Source organism: Dermacentor albipictus, chromosome 9, assembly GCF_038994185.2.
Source record: "Dermacentor albipictus isolate Rhodes 1998 colony chromosome 9, USDA_Dalb.pri_finalv2, whole genome shotgun sequence".
NCBI classification, from domain to species: Eukaryota; Metazoa; Arthropoda; class Arachnida; order Ixodida; family Ixodidae; genus Dermacentor; species Dermacentor albipictus.
This window is the reverse complement of record NC_091829.1, coordinates 110776533-110798193: the sequence shown is the minus strand read 5'-3', so window position 1 is coordinate 110798193 and position 21661 is coordinate 110776533. Positions and strand designations below refer to the sequence as shown.

The following is a 21661-nucleotide window of genomic DNA, read 5'->3' as shown; positions in this document are numbered from 1 at the left end:
TACATATTCGACCATAGTGCTATATATTCGATACGGCCTTCGAATCGAATAGAAACTACTCGTAAAATCGAATATTTTTTCAAACACCTTTCGAATTTTAAAAAAAATATCGACTGTGCTCAACCAAACGTAGTTCGAGCTAAATTATACAACAAATTTCAGATGCAAAACATGAGACGTTGCTCAGGGAACAAGACGTACATTACTTGCTGACCGCGACTCTTCGAAGAGCCCTGTGAATGCGAAGCTGTTCATTTTGGTTGTTTTCCGAAATATATATTTGTGGTTTCAATAAGTAACACTTGATAGCGTACAATGCAACTACAGAAATTTTTCTTTCGTTGTGAACAATATGGGCCGTTTATTTGTTTCACGGGCGCCGCCATATTGCGTACGCAGTGGCGCCACCTGTGGAAAGTTGGCATTGCGGCTTGGGCGAGCGCTCCGTTTCCTATGCCGCAGGTGTACGCTCGGCGGCAGTTTTTGGTGGTTGTTTTTCGCATATATAGCGCGGTCTATTTAGTACGACGTGGCGTCCTTTACGTGGGAAACGGTTCTGCGAGAAATGCTGAAGCGATTTCACTCGGCGTGACCGCAGTTCCTGCGGCACTGAGGCGGACGGAGCACCCAGTGCGATGTGTACGCGCGCGTTTGAGCCTCGGAGATCGGCTTTGTATTTCTGAAAATTATTTTTAACGATGTGACCTCAATGCAGCGTTCTCACTGCAGTTCTAAGCCGCGGTTTAGCAGCAGTGAGTAGTTCCGAAACATGTGACGATCCCAACAGCGTGGGTCTGCAGCGAAATAAGTGGTTCTCTTTACTTTGACAAGCGTTCAGATGGTTAATCTATAGATACATTGCGCGACTACGAATACATTTCTCGCCCACGAATAAAATAGTTTTACATAGTAATCACAGCAAAGCGTACAGTATGAATTGCATTTTTCAAGCAGTCGAGCGACCGTCTACGGAATGCGCAAGCGTCCGAAACAGTGGTGGATGGTGGGTTATTGATATGTTTCTTCTGTATATCGCGTTGTCCAAGCATGCGGCATGACCATGCGAGGTATTATTGCGCCGCAAGTACGTTTTCTTTTTTTTTCTCACGAAATAAAAGTATGAGAAGCGATCTTCTTTTTTTTTCAGTCTTATTGGTCCCGTCCTCTACGACCATCTCCTTCGGGTATTACTGTTCAGGCAATGTCGAAACACAAAGGTTATACCACATGTATCATGGAGCTTTCCAAACCGCAGTGATCGTTGCGTTGGGTAACGCCATCGGCCGCATGAGGCTAGCGTAGGCATAGCACAGTGATTTCAAGTGTATACTTGAAATGCACGAGAATGATGCGGGTGGCTGACGCAGATATGTTATAACTATCGGCGCTTTGATGTTCCAAGGTTTACATTCGGTTGGCCGAACACCGGCATTATACTTTTATGTTTTAGTTCCCTACGCCAAGCAATCAGATAGCGAGAAGATTTTCCAATTCACACTGGCTATTCACAGGCGCCGTTTCTCTTCACTGAGTGAACACCGATACAGCACAAGACAGTTCACAACACACACACCACGGCTGATTTAAAATTAAATTATGGGGCTTTACGTGCCAAAACCACTTTCTGATATGAGGCACGCCGTAGTGGTGGACACCGGAAATTTCGACCACCTGGGTTTCTTTAACGTGCACCGAAATCAAAGTACACGGGTGTTTTCGCATTTCGCCCCCATCGAAATGCGGCCGCCGTGGCCGGGATTCGATCCCGCGACTTCGTGCTCAGCAGCCCAACACCAACCACGGCTGATGATGCACGTCACTTGTATGCGCACCCAAGAGAAATTTTCGCATGCTGTAGCTACCGCTGCTCCGAGGGGCTACGCGGTACTTCGACGACCATGCGTGAACTGACATCCCATAAATTTCACGGAGAGCGAGCTAAAAGATCTCCAAACCGTTCCGCACCACGCTACAGCAACACGTTGAAGACGCGCCGCGCCGGCTCCCACAATTCCAGAGAGGAGGAAATGTTCGCCATGCGTTCTTATCCTCCTCGCCCGATGAAAAGGTCGAAAAGGATGCGAAGATTGTATTATATTACAGGTGAGCAGAGGCGTAGTGTTCCCACTTTCCCGAGGAGAGGGATGGTGGTGGTCGTGTGGAGGCCAAACTAACTGTCCACTGAGGGAGGCGCACAAATTCAGTCACTGTTGTGATCAAAATTTGGAAGTTATTTACGCACGGTTCATCCCTTTGTACAAATAGAATCTCACTGTAACATTCAATAAAAGCACGTCAATACCAAAAAAAAATGGCTGTGGCTTAGGTAAGGTTAAACCCAGGATGCGAAGCATACTAGCCTTTATTTTAGTTGTTGAACCACTGTTTAGCCTGGTGAACTGCTTTTGCTTGGCTATATTTGGTTCGGCTAGACGAAGAAACAACTCATGCGTTACTCTGCTTCGCCTTCAAGAGTGGAACGCGACAGCGTTCCCGTCGACCCGCCAAGGGGTGTAAGACAATGGGCTACGGCGCAGCGACTACGCGCCCCTCATTGGACGCGGTGAGCGTCGAGCAACGCAGTGTTCGGCGCGGCAACGAAATGTGCGCCTGAGCAAGCGACGCACGCCTGAGCCTTAGAAACAGCTCATTTCTAAGGCAACACCGCATTCACTAGAGGCGCTTTTGTACCGCTTTGAAGCATCGTGCTCGTGGCTCAGTGGTAGCGACTCCGTCTCACACTCCGGAGACCCTGGTTCGATTCCCAACCAGCCCATCTTGCAAGAGTTGAGCCAAAGCCACTTCTCCTCTGTCGTGACGTCACGGTGTCACGTGGTATTGAAGGCGACACCGCCGCGCCTGAGGAGCTGGGTCGAGCTCTCGTAATATGCTTCGCATAAAAAGCTAACAGATATATTCATTCTTTGCGTCGCCCTTATAACTATGCGCCGCAGCTTGTTACTTTTTAGAGCACTTCACCCGCAGGAATACCAAAAGAAAACGTAGGATCCATTGCAAAGTCCAAGACAAAGGCAATGACAATAGATAATCCAAGTTTTGTTGCGTATGCACGTTTACAGCCACAAATGCAACTTTTACAGACGCATTCAGTAGCAGGACAAAAAAAAAACCTGCCTCCCCACTGTACCTTCCCCCAACCTCGCAATTGACACTTATGCTGGGCACGGCTGTTCATTATGCGAAAAAGTGTTCAATTTGAATAGTAAATTAGCATACTCGTAAATCGGGTTCGAGCGTAGGCTGCCTATATGCGAGACAATCCAAGACGTGAAGGCGAGCTTGAGCGGAAACTTAAGAGGCCGTGTCACCACTCGTCCAAATATGTTAGCGCCGTTTCCGAATTACGTATAGCAGTGCAGCAAACTAGGCAAGCCGGTTTTCGTTCGTGATGAATGTATACAGAGAGCGAAAAATTTGGCATTCATACTGCATGAAGACGTTCGTTATGAACGTTCAGTTACCAGTAGGGATGCGCGAGTGGCTTTTCTTTTTGGTTTTTTTTTTAAGACCAAAGCGAATACGGACGGAATAGTGCCAGGAGCAACAAATCCAATCGAATTCCGAATACTTTTCGACGAATGAACAACCATTTTTTCAAATAACTTAAAGCAATATTCACATGTGTGTACTGATAACGTTAGCAACTCTGTCATTAATTTTCACGTTACGAAATACTTATTAAGAGCATCGATGGAGCATTTGAAAAAATAGGCAATTTGTGCGCATACAAGCCGCACTCGTTTATGAGAGTGCGAATGATCGCCGCATAGCTGGTAGAGTCTAACCCTCTGAGTGATGTAGCCCGCACCATTATGCAAGTTTTCATGTTTTAGGCCTATAATACCGTTGAGGAAGGTAATTATTGCTCTTTTTCTCCAATTTTATGTTCGATTGCGCACAGTCAATGTTTTGAAATCTTTGCAAGCTATTCCATAAATGTTAGTGCTTACGAATAGTGACCATCCGATTCTAAGATGGAATCGAATAGGACACTATTCGTTTCGTTATTCGAAAGTTTCGAATATATTCGCACGCCGCTAGTTGTGAGTCGGTGCTGGTCCTGTCGTCTGTCGAATGTCCTGGACTTGTTTTCGTGCTCTGCACTTTAATCATAAATTAAGAAGCCTCCTCTCATAGTTCGACTCGCTGTTCATATATGCCCCGCCTATGCATGCTCCCAACTCGCGTGTGCAAGCAGTTCGTCCAGCGACCACATGTGGCGCTGCTCGCGTGTTTCCCCTAAGACCGGGCGACCCTGTGCGTAGGATATGTACAGAAAACAGACAAATTTATTTTAATGCGAAGCATTCTCTTTGCCATGCCAGGATCTTTGCGGTAACTTGCTTATTGAAACCATGGAACTTTGACTTTCCTTTCTGTTCTAATAATGCACCTATTGCTGCGAAATTAACGAAAGAAATACAGTTTTGAAAGTACACTTTAACAGTCTGATGGTTCTGACGTTTCCCTTTAGCCTCACTTTTAGAAAACCCCACGCGGTGAAAATTAATCTGCAACCCTCCACTACAGCGTCCGATAAAACCCATCGTGCCGCAGCAGCACCAGGACACCAAATTGGTGAGCTTGAATCATGCAGTGCATGTTAAAGTGCACACGTCGCGCGGAAAGCTGGCAAAATATCAGAGCTGTCGGCGCGGTGCAGAAGGTGCATCTGATTCTTTTAGAGCGCAACGCTTAAGAGGATGCTCTAGCTCGGGTGCTCCCATCTAAATACATGCAAAAGGAGAATCCGTTTTTCTCGGCAACCACTGCACCGAATTTGACGAGATTTGTTGCACTTAAAAACATAAAATCTCGTGACTGTTGGTTTCTGTTTTTTTTGTTTAGGGCGTGAATTTTTCGTAAAAAAATGGCAAAAATCGCAAATTTTGAAAAAAAGCGTAACTATGAAGTGTAAAACTCTAACTCAACAATGAAAAATGATATCACAATTCTGTAAATTCTGTAAAGTACATCTAACGTGGGCTAAATTGATATGTTACACATGAATCTCAAAAAACTTAGTAATATGGTAATACAGCTTTTGCAGAACCCTTGTACACAACGTAACACATTCACGTAAGATATAAATTAACATATCGAATTTTTTCGCTTTGAATTATTTAATGGATGCCATTTACAGAAGCACGATATCTACTCTTGATGCAAATCTATTAATTTGTAAACTTCGTGCTTCTATTTTTCTCGAACTTTCGAAGTTTTCAAAATTCTTTGAAGAAAATTCAGAACCTAAATCAATATTCCGCTTCCAACAGTTACTACAATTGAACTTTCACTCTCAAATGCAACAAATTTCATTAAAGATACCTCCAGGGGTTATCTGCGTTTCTGCGTTTTACATGTATTTGAATAGACCGCGTCGGAGTTGGGCCCGAGCAAAAGCTACACCTCTTCGGGCCAGACCACACGCATGCTTGCGGACGCGTGCGAACTCGCGTCCCTGCGACCACGCATGCGCAGACGGTGCGGTACGCCTCGTGCGCGCAATCACGGTGAACAGCTCCTCCCTGTCTCGCGCCACGGCGCGCCTGGCTACGCAGTCACGGCACGGTACAATGAACTCTCACTGAAGCCGATTTATATAATGCAATAAAATGCTTCTGCTTTCAATTCCCTGCTTATCTAACAGCTCTAAAAATGGCTGTGGCTTAGCTAAGGTTAAGCCCAGGATGCGAAGCATACTAGCCTTTATTTTAACGCGACAGCGTTAAGGAGCTCGTGTCGCAGAAAAGCCGGTGTCGTCGGTGTCGGCTCAGGCGTGCGTCGCTTGCTCAGGCGCACATTTCGTTGTCGCGCCGAACGCTGCGTTGCTCGACGCTCACCGCGTCCGATCAAAGCCACCTAGAAAATGTCTATCAGAGGCAAGCGCAGCTGCGACGCCGCGAGCGACGGCGCGAGTTGGAGCCCCGTTTCTCCTCTGTCGTGACGTCACGGTGTCACGTGGTATGGCATGGGGTCAAAGGTCACTGAAGGCAACACCGCCGCGCCTAAGGAGCTGGGTTGTGCTCTCGTAATATGCTTCGCATAAAATATAACAAGTACATTTATGTAGATAGTGAAGCATATTGAAACACTGTCAACAACTAAATACGAAATGGCGTCTGCCGAGGCGTCTACGAGCGGCCCAGTGAGAGCGCACTGTCGCGCGTCTCTTGTGGATGCAAACCGCAATTCCTCGCGAGGTGCAGCAGGCGAAAGGCGCGTACATACGAGCTTGGGCGCGTCCGCAAGCGTACTTGTGGTCTGGGCTTTAGGCGCCCGTTCTTTCGGCGAGCGAAGGCGTAATCGAGCGAACGAACGCAGCGAATTATGATGAAAGAACAAACGCGGAGCGCAGCGGTGAATGAAGAATGCGAGGAGTAAAGCGCCGGAGGAGAGTGCAGCAGAACCATGAGGGGGAGAAAAGCGGCGGAGGAGGGTATGGCGAAAGCGCCAGAAGTGTAGTGCGGTGACGATGGCTACGAGATGGCGCCATAGTAGCGTGCGTCATCTGGGAGGTGCCTCTGCGGCGGCTGCTATGAAGCGCTCCCACGCGTCACCCACTCGCTGTCTCTCGATCTCAAAAAAAAAATTAGTTAAGGGGTTTTCCGTGGCAAAACCACTTTCTGATTATGAGGCACGCCGTAGTGAGCGACTCCGGAAATGTGGGCTACCTGGGGTTCTTTAAAGTGCACCTAAATCTAAGTACACGGGTGTTTTCGCATTTCGCTCCCATCGAAATGCGGCCGCCTTGGCCGGGATTCGATCCTGCGACCTTCGATCCCGCGACCTCGTGCTGTGTGTGTGTGTGCGCGCAGGCGCTGTCATGCAGCCACATACAGCGCCTGTATGGCACCATGGCAGCGCCTACACACAAAATAAAAATTGTTGAGCACCGTTCCGATTACTGGTAGCCTCTTGTTAACAAGAAAAATGGCACTTGTCATTTTTATTATTGAAAGAACAGTATGCCCGTGTTGCAACTTACATAAAGCGCGAATATTGGCGTTCAAAATTGGCACTTTCGCCCGAAGGGCAAAGCATTGACTGCGATAGCGTGGTTTAGCGTTGTGCTTGAACTTTTCGAACGTTGTTCTAAATATACTCTGGTCCGACTATCGCGGACGCGATATACGCAGGCGCGTCATCATTTGGGCGCCCTTAACAGCTTTACCACGCCGTGTATATAGGGCCCGTAATGACATCGCACAGGCTACACTACGCTGCCTGTAAAGCGCCGCGCTAGTTAAGAGTGCATCATCATTTTCAGGTTCGAGCTCCGATATTGTTTTACACTTTTAACATGATAGTCTGAGAAGATTTAAGAAAAAAAAAGTATGCGCTGTGAGTGCTGTGTTTCATAGCATTTTTTGTGGGCTGCCGTTGTCAAAATTCTGAGGAATGATGTAGCAAAGACTGTAAGACTTGATATGAGGAATTTTATCGATAGAATAATGCAGCTATATAACCCGCATATGCAGAGTGGCATATAGCATGACATGGCCTAATAATACATACACCTAAATGTAAGCGTAGCCACACGGCAACGCCGACGTCAACAGCAACGCCCACGACGTCGGCGAAAATTCTCTTGGAGTATCCATATAACTGATATCGTAATATTATTACACAGCACAATTAAAAAAAAATTGGAGGACGCTTAAGCTTCGCCTGTAAGAGTAGAACGCGACAGCATTCAAAGATCCCTGATTGCTACTCAAGCTTCCCGGCAACTGGAGCGTATGTAACCTTAATGTTTATCGGGAAACGCTGGCCGCGAGAGAGAGAGAGAGAATAAACATTTATTTCATAAAGCGAGTAGAAAATTTCCTCGATGAGTGGGGCCCTCAGTCCAGGGCTCCATTGCCATGCGCGACTTCGCGAGCCCGCTGGATCAGCCGTTGCTGTTTCTGCTGGCTTGTGCTGAGCAGCGCAGACTCCCAAGAGGAAAGGGTATACGGTTGGGTATAGGAGGAACACCTGAAGGGTTAGGGCATTCCCATATGGAGTGATACACCGTGGGTTTGGCCCCACAGTGGGGACAAGAGGAAGGGTACAGGGTGGGATGAAACATATGTAGCATGTGGAGACAACGAAATGAATTGGTCTGCAGTTGCCGCCAGACAGCGGCATCTGCTCTATTAAGCGAAGGATGAGGAGGGGGATAGTTATGGCGACTTTGTCGGTAGTACTCGAGCGTCTCAGTGTACTGTAGGGGCTCTGGCGGTGCATCGTCTGGGTTGGACAGCTCTTCCGATGGCCGCGAACGCTATGCACGAAGGCGGGCTTTGGGGTAGAAGCGCGGCCTCTTGCGCCGGCGTGCGCAAATGGCGGACGCCGCGGCCGGTATGTGAATTGCAGAGACGCTGGAAAAAACGTTTCTCTAAGTTTTCGCGTAACATAATTATATTTTCTCGTATAGTCAAATTACAATCCGAGAGCTATCATGTCTGTGGGTTGTGTGCATGTCGTACTTTACGATTTTTTCACGTATTTTAGCTTGAGAAATTTAATTACTTTAGTAAATTCCTTGCGCCACATGGATCGCCTGGGTATGGGTGGTCCAAAATTTTTTTTCCCGAACGGCGTCCGACGCCGGACGCCGACATGGGATTTTCTGAGGCATGGGCTATCTCGTTAATACCTGAGTTAAATACGGCATCGGCCCATATTAGCCTGCACAGAGAGGGACGGCGTCTACTGTCCCCACTTTGCGGCGCTAAGTACAGGTGGAGTTCTCTACTTTGGACTGTTTTGATGGCGCGAGAGAAAGAATTGCGGGCCCATTACAGCGGCGTCACCTTTTCTATGTCTTTGAGTGCTAAAGCGCGCGAAACAAGGTGCCGCATATATAGTTTCGAAACGCTCCGGAGCAGACGACACAGAGTGCTCCCGCGCAGTTGTTGACGAAACAGAAGCCATGCCACAATGGCGGTGGGAGGCGCTTAGAGGCAGCGACCTCAAGTTGAAATTTCGGGTTAAAATGCCCGCTGAAAGCTCAGTTATAATTTTTATATTTTTTACATGTGTATGAACATACGGCCCTGTGCTCTTAGTAACAGCGATGAACTGAGAAAAGAGGAACAACCATGTCTTGGCCCCTTTAAACCCCGTATTTTATTTTTTACTGTGAATGAAGTTACATGCGAAACGTTCCTCAGTTACTCACTTGGGTTTTTTAGGCCATTTTCGACGGTCGTCGGGGTACCCTCGGCGTCAGAGTGGGCTGTGTCGGGAGCAGGTGTCTCCCCGTGACGTCATATGCTTTCTCTTCCTTTAAGCTAGGGCTGTATTCTGAAACGATCCGCTTCGGCGATACTATCACCGAGGCGATAGTATCGCCGAAGCGGATCGTTTCGGAATACGGCCCCTAAACAAACCAGTTGGCGCCTCCGGCTTAGCATTGTGCGTCTATGCCAGATGACGTTATTAGCGTTCTTTGCCTCTTACCTGGCACTTTGCAGTCGGTCGGTAGGTATATAGGTTCCTGTCTCGGCACCGCTTAAGTGCGGCATCTTAAATGAATATGGCACCTTAAATAAATCTTCGAAAAAATTTTTAATGTAGCCACCCGACAACGCGCAGCGGATACATCCCAGCGACGTCAGTATATAGTGTCCATAAACATTCTAATGCCAAATTACAATGAATGTCAACAAGACGCCGGCTATTTAATGCTTAAAGATAGATGTTTACAAAATATGTGTTAGTAGAACGTCCACTAGATGTTATGAACAGACGTGGACGAATGGATCATGCTTGGATGTCGGTAGGATGTCGGCGCACAACGGAGCGGCGGAGGCTGCGTATATGGGGCATATTTAACAGGGATAAGCGGGCTAGTTGGTGGCACCAACTGGCAACGTGGCACCGGGGGCGTTCTACTCTGGCGGAGGCTGCGTATGGGGCAGCGGAACGCGGCTGCGCGGGCCCTACCTCGAAAGCAATCTGCAATGGGGACAGAGTCTAGGGACGCCGAGGGCTGATAGCCTCGGGCGCGCTGTGTTTTCGCCGCTTAGTTCGTGTTGAGACGCGAGGTAGCACGAAGGTCAATTCGCTTGCTACTGCTGCCGCTCTTCACAACAGCGTTTTGACAGCGACTGTCCGGGGCCAACGAGCGAGATGTGTTTATATCTGACTGTGCGCACGTGACACAATGCTTGTTCATTTTGTTAGGAAGCGAATGTTTAGGGTTTATACGGCCGATAAAACTACTATGCTTGCGTCGTATAGCTGTCTAATAATTTGCTATCGCAATCAATGCTTCGCCTTTCGGGCGAATTTGCGACTTTTCACATTTACACTTTTAATCCGACGCATAGCTAATAATTTGCGGCGTGTGCGCATTCGGTGGTGTGACATGACAAAGACATGCGTTCAGCAACATTCCAAACAAGTGGAGCTCATTCTAGTGACTTTCAATTAATTCTTTTCCATCGGAATTCAGTTACGTTCACTTGTTCAACAGATTACTTGCTGTGTGTCGCACTTTACTGAATCCCACACGACAGCGAGGAGGCGGAGCTCTGGCTGTCCACTGCTTGAGTGACGTAGGCAGAACGTCGCTTTGAGGGGCGTGGCTTTGCGTTCCCCTGCAGCTTCCCACTTTCGGTTTCACGCGCTCTGATAGCCGAAGTTTGTGATGTCACAGTTCCGCAGGTGATCACATTTTTTCTAGATCCAAAAGGTCATATGACTTGTACGGAGAGCTCACCTCAATTTCTCAATTGCGATGAGTCCGCTGACACTAAATGTTTAAAAGGTAGGTAATAGACATTTGTCAATTAGCGACTAATTAGCGCGTATAATCCGTCCCCCCGTGGTCGCCACCACTGACGGCATGTCTCCGAAGGGACCGTCCTTTTATTTCAAAACAGCTATTTTTAAATATCATCAATGTATTCGTAAAAACATCCGGTGTGGGTGTGTGCGTGTGTGTGTTATTGAGCTTTAAAGAAACCCAGAAGGTCAAAAATTGGTCCAGAGCCCCCACTGCGGCGTGTATCCGAATCAGATTGTTGTTTTGGCACGTAAAATCCAAGAATTTAACTGAACGTTTTCGAGCTATTATTTGTCAAGTTATAACTGTGCCAACTTGTCCAGAGACACCCTTTCACGTAGTCGTTCTAGAAATATTTTTGGAAGGATTTTTATTTGTTCATTCTTGTTTAACAAACGCACACAACAGAATACGCAGTCGAGCATGCTTTCCTTGCAGACGTCCAAACTGACATCGGGGCGCTAAGACACAGAAATATTCGTATTGTCTAAGTTTGATGCGCCAGTCGAATAATGAAACACGTGACAAACCGGCGTTGCTCGGTAGCGCTTTAATTGATTGACGGACAACCGTTGCGGTTCACTCGTTAAAGCTTCTCCGATCGGTGCCCAGCTGTTGCGTGCAGAGTCGAACGATTCTATCGCCGCGCAGTCGTGGTAAAAACCCGCAGTTGTCTTCGCGCAGCACTCGGACAATCCCGGGAAACCTGATGCGCGCGGTGATCGCGGTGTCATGCGATGCGTTGTGGAGAGACACGCGTGTATGCATCCGTTATGTATGCTACGTCAGAGATCCGTACGACGCAATTCTACGGTCGGCTGCAACGTTTAGTAGACGAACAAAACCTTCGCCGCAGTCTGCAAAGTCATCTGCAGCGGCCGTCGTAGCACCACGTGAACCGGCCACAGGAAACTGAAAGCGCAGTCCGCTAGCGTGCGCGCGCATATGAATGGATATCTAAACCCGCAATCGCACATGCGGTGCTCACCCCATAGGCGTTCCGCTCCTCGGTTCGACCAGGTATCCAAGACAACGGCCATGGTGATGCCAGTGGTGTCTGCAGATGGCTGGCTGCCTTATGTGCTGGGGGGGCGTCGTCTTTCAAAAGTGGAGCCGCGGGACCGCTGCACGCAAGGTCTGCGCTCACTTGCGCCAGCGCGTGCGAACAGCGCGCGCATGAGAAACAACGCCCCCAGCGACGGCCGCGTCACCGTGCGTGCGAATCTAGAACCTGACTCAGCTCCGTTTTCTCAAAGCGCTACGAGGCGGCGCTCAACGTTGTGCGGTTCTAGAGTTACTCGGTACCAGAAAACTTTGGTAACATTTACAGTAACCCTATGCGGTTCTAGATTTACTGTATATGCTACTTTTGGTAGCATATACAGTAAACTCTATGCGGTTCTTAGTGTTCCTGTACATGTTCCCGCAGGGGGCAGGGTTGCGCATAGGCCCGGTTTATGATCTAGCTCTGCAGTGGAGCCACTTCGCGCGCGCGCAGAAGGCAAATCCCACGCGATGTTCCATTTGCTTTTTTTGTCTGCTGGTCGCGAGCTACATGCGGCAACTGTACGCAACCGCTGAGCAAGATGAAACTTTTTTAATGCAGGCCAAGCTCGAACGATTGGCGTAGCCGGAGAGGTGCCGACCCCCCGAAACTTTTAGTTTGTGTGTACATATATGCGCGCACATACACAAACACACGCACGAATGAACATATAAAGAATAGGACCCCTCTCGATCCCTTGATATAATATCCTCACTGCGCCCGTGGCTCGGACAGCTCAAAAGTTCGCGTGCAAACGCGCATTACCTTGCAACAAAAAGCGGTGAAAGGTTTTTCAGCATGCATAAGAATTAAGTTTTCTCGCAGAGGCGGAAGGCAAGAAATGTTTAAAACAGTGTTTATAGAAAACTTCTCAAACGTGTCGTAGACAATTATGTGAGCACAGTTTGGCTGCCAAAACGAGACGAATAATGAATGTCGCCAACAAACTAACGTGCCAGGAATTATCAGTGGCCGCGTTGACTGTCAGAATTCATTGATGAATTCTGACAGTCACGACGTTTAGTGATCACGACGACGTTTAGTGATCACTAAACGTCGTTCACAGCAGCTGCACGTTTTCGATATATGCGGTGCACACACGTAAATTTAAACGCATTTCAAATGTTCATATGTGCACATCTTATGCAAAGCTTATTTTCATGGTTCATACCGCAAACTTAACAGCTGCTTCGTAGCAGCAAATCTGAAAGTGGAAAAAGATTCAGGATGCGCGAGCTTATCTAGATCAAATTTATTTCCTACAAGGGAATGAATGAGCAATGGCTGGTGGCAGCAGGGGATGAGTGCTGGTTCTTGGAGCCTTGGGGGGAAGAATTCAAAGCCACTGGAAAGGCGACAAGTAAATATATTAAGAGTAACAACAGGTTACTTTCATTGGACTAATCACATAAGATGGCAAACTGGCAAAGTAATTATTCACACATTGCCGACTGTAATATGACAGCACATTTTTCTTTATCTCTTCATACTACTCAGGTTAATTTACTATTCCACAGCGCTTACTAAACATACAAAAATAATTTCACGTTCCTCACGTCGACTAAGGCTGATCGAACAAGCAACATATTGCGGGCGGTAAATGCTGAAAGGAGTACTGACACAAAAAAAAATCCATGTGGTTTTTTCTGCTTTAATAAGTAGTTAATGACCCAGTAATCACGGCACGAGACCTCATTTACTTCAGAGCGCGACAGGTAATTATCTGCAGTCTTTTTTGTAGCGCCCAGTCCAAGTTTCGGTTTCAGAGAGCAACGAAATGGTCCACCGGGAGCAGGCACGTACCCAGGATTTTTTTTCGGGGGGGGGGGGGGGGACACCACATCAATAATAATAATAATAATAATAATAATAATAATAATAATAATAATAATAATAATAATAATAATAATAATAATAATCCTGATTTATGTCCACTGCAGGACGAAGGCCTCTCCCTGCGATCTCCAATTACCCCTGTCCTGCGCCAACCGAATCCAACTAGCGCCCGTGAATTTCCTAATTTCATCGCTCCACCTAGTGTTTTGTCGTCCTCGATTGCGTTTCCCTTCTCTTGGTACCCATTCTGTAACCCTAATGGTCCAACGGTTATCTAACCGGCGCATTACGTGACCTGCCCAGCTACATTTTTTCCTCTTCATGTCAATTAGAATATCGTCTATACTCGTTCGCTCTCTGATCCAAACCGCTCTCTTTCTCTCTCTTAACGTTATGCCTAGCAATCTTCGTTCGATCGCTCTTTGCGCGGTACTTAACTTGATCTCATGTCTCTGCCCCATATGTCAGCACTGGCAAAATGCACTGAGTGAACACCTTACTTTTCAATAATAATGGTAAGCTTCCAGTCAGGAGCTGCCAATGTCTGCTGTATGCGATCCAACCTATTTTTATTCTTCTGTGAATTTCTTTCTCATGGTCAGGGTTCCCTGTGATTAATTGACCTAGGTAAACGAACTCCTTCACAGTCTCTAGTGGCTGACTGGCGATCCTGATGTCTTGTTCCTTTGCCCGACTATTTATCATTATCTTTACCTTCTGCATATTAATATTCAACCCCACTCTTACACTCTCTCAGTTATGGTCTCCAATCATTTGTTGTAACTCGTCTGCATTGTTGTTGAATAGAACAATGTCATCGGCAAACTGAAGGTTGCTGACATATTTGCCGTCGATCTTTACTCCTAAGCCTTCCAGTTTAATAGCTTGAATTATTCTAAGCACGCAGTGAACAGCTTTGGAGAAATTGTGTCTCTTTGTCTAACCCCTTTCTCTATAGGTATCTCCCTGCTTTTCTTGTGTAGAATTAAGGTAGCTGTAGAACCTCTGTAGATATTCTTACGCGAAGGACGAGTCAACAAGACGAGAAACTATTTACAGATTATATTTACAACAACGGTTGCAGTGCTTCCCGGCTAGATTCACAGCGCGAGCCCAGTTCGTTCTTCCTCCTCTTTTCTGGAGGGATGGCGCCCACGCCGCGCCTCGTTCAAACAAACAGATACCACACGCATGTAGCAATATTTTCCAAGATTTTTACGCGAGCGTTCGGTACTCCTTGATTACGTAGTGCCTCTATGACTGCTAGTATCTCTACTGAATCAAATGCCTTTTCCTAATCTATATAAGCCACGTATAGAGGCTTATTGTACTCTGCGAATTTCGCGATAACCTGAGCGATGACATGGATGTGATCCATCGTAAAGTATCTCTTCCTGAAGCCAGCCTGTTCCCTTGGTTGACAAAATCCAGCGAGTCCCTTATTCTATTGGAGATTATTTTGGTAAATATTTTATATAATACTGGGAGCAAGCTAATGGTCCTATAATTTTTCAATTCTTTAACGTCTCCTTTTTTGTGGATTAGTATAATGTCTGCATTCTTCCAGTTTTCCGGGACCCTTGCAGTCGATAGACACTTTGTATAAAGAGCCGCCAGTTTTCCAAGCATTATGTCTCCTCTATCTTTGATTAAATCGACTGTTATTCCACCTTCTCCTCCCGCTCTTCATCGTTTCATTTCTTGCAGGGCCCTTCTGACCTCATCGACAGTTATAGGAGAGTTTCTGTATCCTGTTCAATACTGTTTCTAAGTGAGGTATCATGTCTCCTCTGAGTACTGCATACAGGTCAGCTTAGAATTTTTCCGCTGCTTTTACTATATCTTCGAGATTGCTGATGATATTATCTTTTAGTGTATACATCATGGTTTGTCCCAAGCCAGGTTTCTTTTTTACTGATTTCAGGCTGCGTGCATTTTTTACAGCTTCTTCAATCTTTCTCATGTTATAGTTTCGAATATCAGTTATTTTCGCCTTGTTGATCAGTTTTGACAGTTCCGCGAATTGCGTAACGCTGTGCGGCCACCAGTCCCACACAACCGCGTAGAGCGCAGGACTCTGCGATTCTATATGTACTGCGCTCACCGCGAAAGGTTAGATAAACACCCACACAAGCACAGCAGAGACGTTGCTACGTGACGCGGTTCGACCGATAACTGTAGAAGCGTCATTCAAAAAAAGTAATTGTTCTCCACTTCCGGCAGCGTTTCCTCTACTTCCTTTTTATAGAAAAAGATGTTGATCCATAAATATTCTCATAAACAACGGTTAACTTTTCTTATTATTCGATTTTCCTTGCAGTTTGGCTGTTGCCTTGGCTCTCTCCCTTAGTAGGTCGCTTAATTTCTCAACTCCTTGTGATTTTTGTTTCCAGTTGCCAATTTTGCTCAAAAAGTGCTATACAATTAGGGAAAAACAGACGAGGTAACGGGCGACAGTCTTCTTGCTTATGGGTTTAAGGGTTATTGCAGGGTTTCATGATGGACGCACATTCACATTATTTTATTTCCCACCTTATCTAACCCATATCACGTGTATATGGTTGCGGGCATCTGCCAGCCTCGCGGCGAGCCGTAACTCAAGGAAATAATGAAGCAAAGGGAAAAGTTAAACGCAATTGGCATTTTCTCCAGCCGCAACTCGCTCCACGAGAGTACAGACCAGCTCAGTAACAGCCGCATCCCTTTCCTGGTCCCAGGATCAGCCTAAACAAAGAAGGTTGAACAAACAAAAGCAACAGCTATGCGCGTGACGTTTGAATAGATGGTGACAACTGAACGCATCTCGAGTTAATCGCACGGGTGCGGAATCTATGAGAAAACTGTCCTTCACATTACAAGAGATGCCGATAACTACCGCCATCTAAAAGGAGTGAAAAAGGCAGCATAATGCTGACCGATTAATAGCTGCCAAGTCTCAACATTGATCTGACGGCGCTTAAGGAATGTGTGAGGAGTGGTGGCGTGGGTGGGGAGGGGGGGGGATTATGCCACTTGATTTCGGGGGGGGGGCGGGCCCCCCCCCGCCCCCCCCCACCCCCCCCCTGGGTACGTGCCTGACCGGGAGTGTAAACAAAGTGGTCAACTGTTCGCAAAAAGCCATGACGTATGCTCTGCCGCGCAGCCAGCGTGCGGCGCGCCGGCACGCGAGCTTCGTGTTGCTAGTCGTCTGCTACGCCTGCACGTGGTTTGCCATGTCCTCGATCATCGTCGTCGTCGTCCTCGTTTTCGTCGTCCAGCGGCGACGATTTCCTGCATGTGGGAGTCGCCGCCGTATTAGACGTGGCCAATCACTTTCGATTTGACCCACTGGAGAGCAGCGACTCGGATATTGCGGCCGGTGACGGCGAGCACGTGTAAAGCCGCATGGCAGCCAACGAAAATTCGTGACGTAGCCACATGACGTAGCGTTTTCTTGGCTATTTACAGACCCGGGTGATGTCAATGTCGCGAGGTGCTCTGTTTTACGGTTGGCTGCGCGCACATACTTTAAAATTGATTTTAAATATGTTCTAAGCGATATTCGCCACTGATATTTTACACACAATGTGTGTGTGACCCACTAAATTGATCTCACAAGTCTCGACTTCAAATTTTTGTGTCAGTACTCCTTGAAGCTATCGCAGCTATCTCATCAGCGGAAGCGTACGGTGTCTCCGCTTACTACAAAACAATGAACACCAACACACCAATCGACTTTACATGAAAAATCGAAACGCCGACAGAAAAAATTTAAAAAAAAAGCGGAGCAAAGAAAAGCCATTGTGCAGTGGGCAAATTGTACCTGCTAGTATTTACTCTGTTCTGAACACACATTTCTGGAGCCGCATAGGCGGAACAATCGTACAAGCAACAAAGCGAATTGAGTGAGTTGGTAAGTTAACATTCTTGGCGTATATGTGCAGCGCGACACAGACGTGTCGTCCTTTCTTTGTGGCCGCGTGTATGTGGCGCTGCACATATACACCAAAAAATGCAGAAACAAGGCGAACGCACCTCGCATATCCTGGTCTCTTTCGGAGCCGGCCGGTTCTTCATTCTATGGCCGGCCGGTCTTGTCCGTCCGCACGGCACCGCGTAAAAAGCTTTGCCACCTTCCGTGCGATTTGCGCAGTTTGGTGCGCTGCAACCCGTCATACTCGAATACAAGTGTCAGAATGATCTGCTCCGTAGCCCTTCACCAAAGTCATTAGCTTAATGGCTTCGGGCGCGCAGTTGATCGTTTGACGTCATTTTGCACCACGTGATCGCGCTCGGCGACTAGTGGTGCGAGCGGCGCCGGAAAAGTTATGCGCAACACTGTTACCTGCGGGAGCATATACAGGAATACTATGCGGTTCTGAGACCTGAGTGATTATTAACTAGCTCGAAAATAACATAACGACAGTGAGAAGCACACAGAACACAACGCTAGTTAACGCTGCCGTCCAATGTTGTTTTTGCACTAGTTAACGGCGTCTCACGTATCAACTATCTCATTTTGACGTAATAGTTCTGCGGAAACCCGCAAGGTAGAGAGAAGTAATTAATAAAGGAAAAATCACACATCCACCCGTTCGTAGGGTGGATATCTGATTTTTCCTTTAATAATCAACTATCTCAGTATCTATCAAGTATCTCAAGTATAAGCATCATCTAGCCCAACTGTCTGCTCTTCTGAGGCTGTCGCAAAATTGCCATCTCAGAGGCCATTGTTCAAATGCACGAGCTAAACTTTCATTATCTTTTTTTTTTGTACATGATCTCCAAATCCTAAAGGCTATGCTTCCATCCACTTCCACCGTACTGGCAGTGCAATTCCAATGCCTATAGATTGTACACTTTATTCTAGTACACTCCACGAGTGCCCCGGTTGCACCCCTCCTGACACAACCTTCTGTAACAACAACGAAAAAAAAACTGAGAAAGTGTGATGGACGTTATGTTTTAGAACGAACACAGCCCACGTTTCCAGGAACATTGCCAATAACAAGACACCACAGTAGGTCCTTGTCGTACTGGGCACTAGGGCCAGAAGTGCAGACAGTAGATGACACGCATGCAGCGCTTGCTTTGCAATGCTAAACGCGATGTCAGGCAATGTGCACTGCTGAGTAACGATTTAACGTTGTGTTGCCGTCCCAGTGGATTGCATAATGCCAATCTCATCGGGAAAGAAGTTGTGTGGTGAAGGTGGCTGTATTTCGCAAGCATAGATAACTGCAAAAATCCTCGGTTGTGAGCTGCTCGTTGGAAGCTGCGCAAAGACCGGTGCGCTAAACCATAGGCTAGAATCGGTCCGATGTAGTGTACGAATGGCGTTGGGGTGATCCGGCTACGATCTGGGTGCGCGGTTACAAAGACGTTCCTAACGCTGAGCAAAGTGAGAAGCAGAGCTGTAAGCAGCGCTTGTTTTGGCGGTGCCACGATCTGTTACTTTGCGACTACTTCCTTCGGCCAAAAAGAGGAAAATTCGCAGTTCCACTGGCAAGGCGAAGCACTGATTGGGATAGCAAATTAGTAGATTAGTAATTAGTAAGAAGTAAGTAAGTAGTAGTTAGATAGAATTATTAAATTAGTAAATAGCTGTACGAAGTAAGGATAGTAGCTTTATCGACCATATAAACTTGTAGACATCGCTTACTAATTACTAAATTAACAATTATAGAAGGCGTATAAGCCTGACTCAACGAGGACGTGGAAAAAAAAAATAGAAACGCGGAGACAGCGCTTTCTTTATGTGTCTGCTTCTTTCTACGTCCTTATTCAGTCCCGCTTACACATTTTATCATGGATTCAAAACAACCAGCCCGTCAACTAAATTAACCAGCACGCTGTCATGCGCGCACAGGTAAATGTGAACACACATCGCTCGATGACAGCGGAAACTGTCTATGAAAACGCTGCAGTTAGGAATCGCGGCAGCAGCCACGAGCCAATTGACTTACATGCATATGTCGCTTGAACGCGTACGAAACGTCGAACGCACAGCGCATACGAAGCTACCGGCACTACACGCACTCTGCAAACATCGCAGATCACTTTGAAGATGAGGCCCGCACGGGCGGGCACTTTGGCCACGCCGCAGATTGCTTTCAGGACACACGAGCGCCGGCAACGCGTCCCTAGGCGTCCACCAAAGGCGTCTACTACGGCGTCCGGGATTCGCGTGGCCAACGCCGTAGTAGACGCCGCGGTTGTGTTCACTCTGTACGGAGTGGCGGGCGAGGAGGACATCGGAGCACCGTAGCAGCCGCCGGAGAAGAACGCCCCTCCTCCATGATAGTGATCTAAGGAAAGGAAGGACGCTTGATTCCCTCCTCCATCACCTCACCCCGCTGCAATGCATTGCCCGCTGCTATGCCACCATATAGGGCGTCCTGCGCATCCGTCGCATAAAGGGCGACCTGCGCATCCCGTGGTTAAGTTAGGCTTTCACTCCATGGGCAGCGCTTGCATTCACTTAACATACAAACTGTGGTCGGGTATCCCCAAAGGCACAATGCTTTCATGCCTTCCAATAAGATTTCCATGCTGGTTACGTTCTCAAGCGCGGAGACACAAAGGTTGGCATTAGTGCAATAAATTAAACGGAAACGCAAACCTCTTGTGGGGCGAGCAGCACCCATTTTGGGCGCAGGCTGTAAAACTTTGACCAGGCGATGGCACTTTCGGGATGAGCTGCTTTAAACATCAGGAACGTCTCGCAAATAGACAGTGCCATAAACCGCTTTGAGACGCTCTCTCCCTGGGCCTTCGTGATGATCGAGCGATACGACGTCCTTCTTGTTCGGGCTCTGCCGAGAGCACCCAAGTTCGTCCTTGGTGAAGTAGTCGAGCGCAGCTTTTACATGCGTGGGCCGGAAAATCTATTTTCAGAGGCCGAGACCTGCAGCAAGAGCTTAAGGAGCACGGTTGCTATGGGAACGTTGACGTCTGGGTTACCAGCTGGCAGTGCTCCTTTACGGAAAGACTATAGCCCGTGAGTTCTGTCACATTTTCTCCAACACGTCCGCCTATCCTACGCTTTGTTCAAGTCGTGTCGAGTTCAGGGCCAACGGCGATGCTTTTATTGCGATGGCAATTAAATGGACACTCCAGGCGGATTTCTGCCATGGTGAGGGTCCGTATGAGTAAAAGTGTGTGAGGGTGAGCCGGCGAGCGCGGTTCAATGTCACGTGCGCGAGCGAGGGGCGAAGCCACTAGGTGGCTTTGTCCGAGCGGGCCCGGATGCGTGCCCTCTCCTGTGGCCCTCGAGGCAGCGGTACGGTGGCTACCGTAGGCGACCACGGTATGGTACCATACCTACGGCAGCGCGCGGCCGAAGAAATACCACGTGATCATTGAGTATATATAGGGACCAAGCGTGCCGGTAGATGCCGCCAGTGCTCACCCTCACCTTCATTTTTTTCAACGATACAACTGATCAGGAACTTACAATACAATGCCATAAAATACCCCGAGTGGCCGAATACAAATATCTCGGGGTATGGATAAACAAAGGGCAGATGTACACGGAAAAGCACGAACAGTCTCTCATAGCAAAAGGGCGAAGAGATGCTGGGATAATGAAACATAGGGCATTGTGGGGGTACAACAGGCATGAGGTACTGAGAGGTATTTGGAAGGGAGTAATGGTGCCGGGGCTTACTTTCGGGAATGCGGTCCTGTGTTTAAAGGGACCCTGAAACGATTTTGGCGATTTTCTGCAAACGTACTGAGTCGTTAGAGTAGGTTCTTCTGATCATTAATTGATGCATCTAAGTGCTCTGCGTAAAGCGTGTAATTTATTATGAGGTTTAAAAAATACACATCGCTGCCGATCGCAGCGCACTGCTCGGCGGAATTTTAAGTCGCCCCTACCCATATGATGCAAATAACCCATATTACGTCACATGGGCGAGCTATCTGATTGGCTGACCAGGGCGCGTGGTCGATAATCTTTCCAAGTTTATGGTGAACAAATGATGCTCGTAATAGTT

General features: G+C 47.5%; 1 protein-coding gene across 1 annotated transcript in view; it reads right to left on the bottom strand.

Moving 5' to 3' along the window:
• Positions 1 to 11953, bottom strand: part of Dab (DAB adaptor protein) — a 115666-nt gene extending 103713 nt beyond the window's left edge. Inside the window, exon 1 of the mRNA XM_070525245.1 lies at positions 11790 to 11953. Within this exon, the coding sequence (XP_070381346.1) occupies positions 11790 to 11841 (52 nt within the window). The 5' untranslated portion in view covers positions 11842 to 11953. The remainder of the gene's footprint in view (positions 1 to 11789) is intronic.
• Positions 11954 to 21661: the final 9708 nt, after the last annotated feature.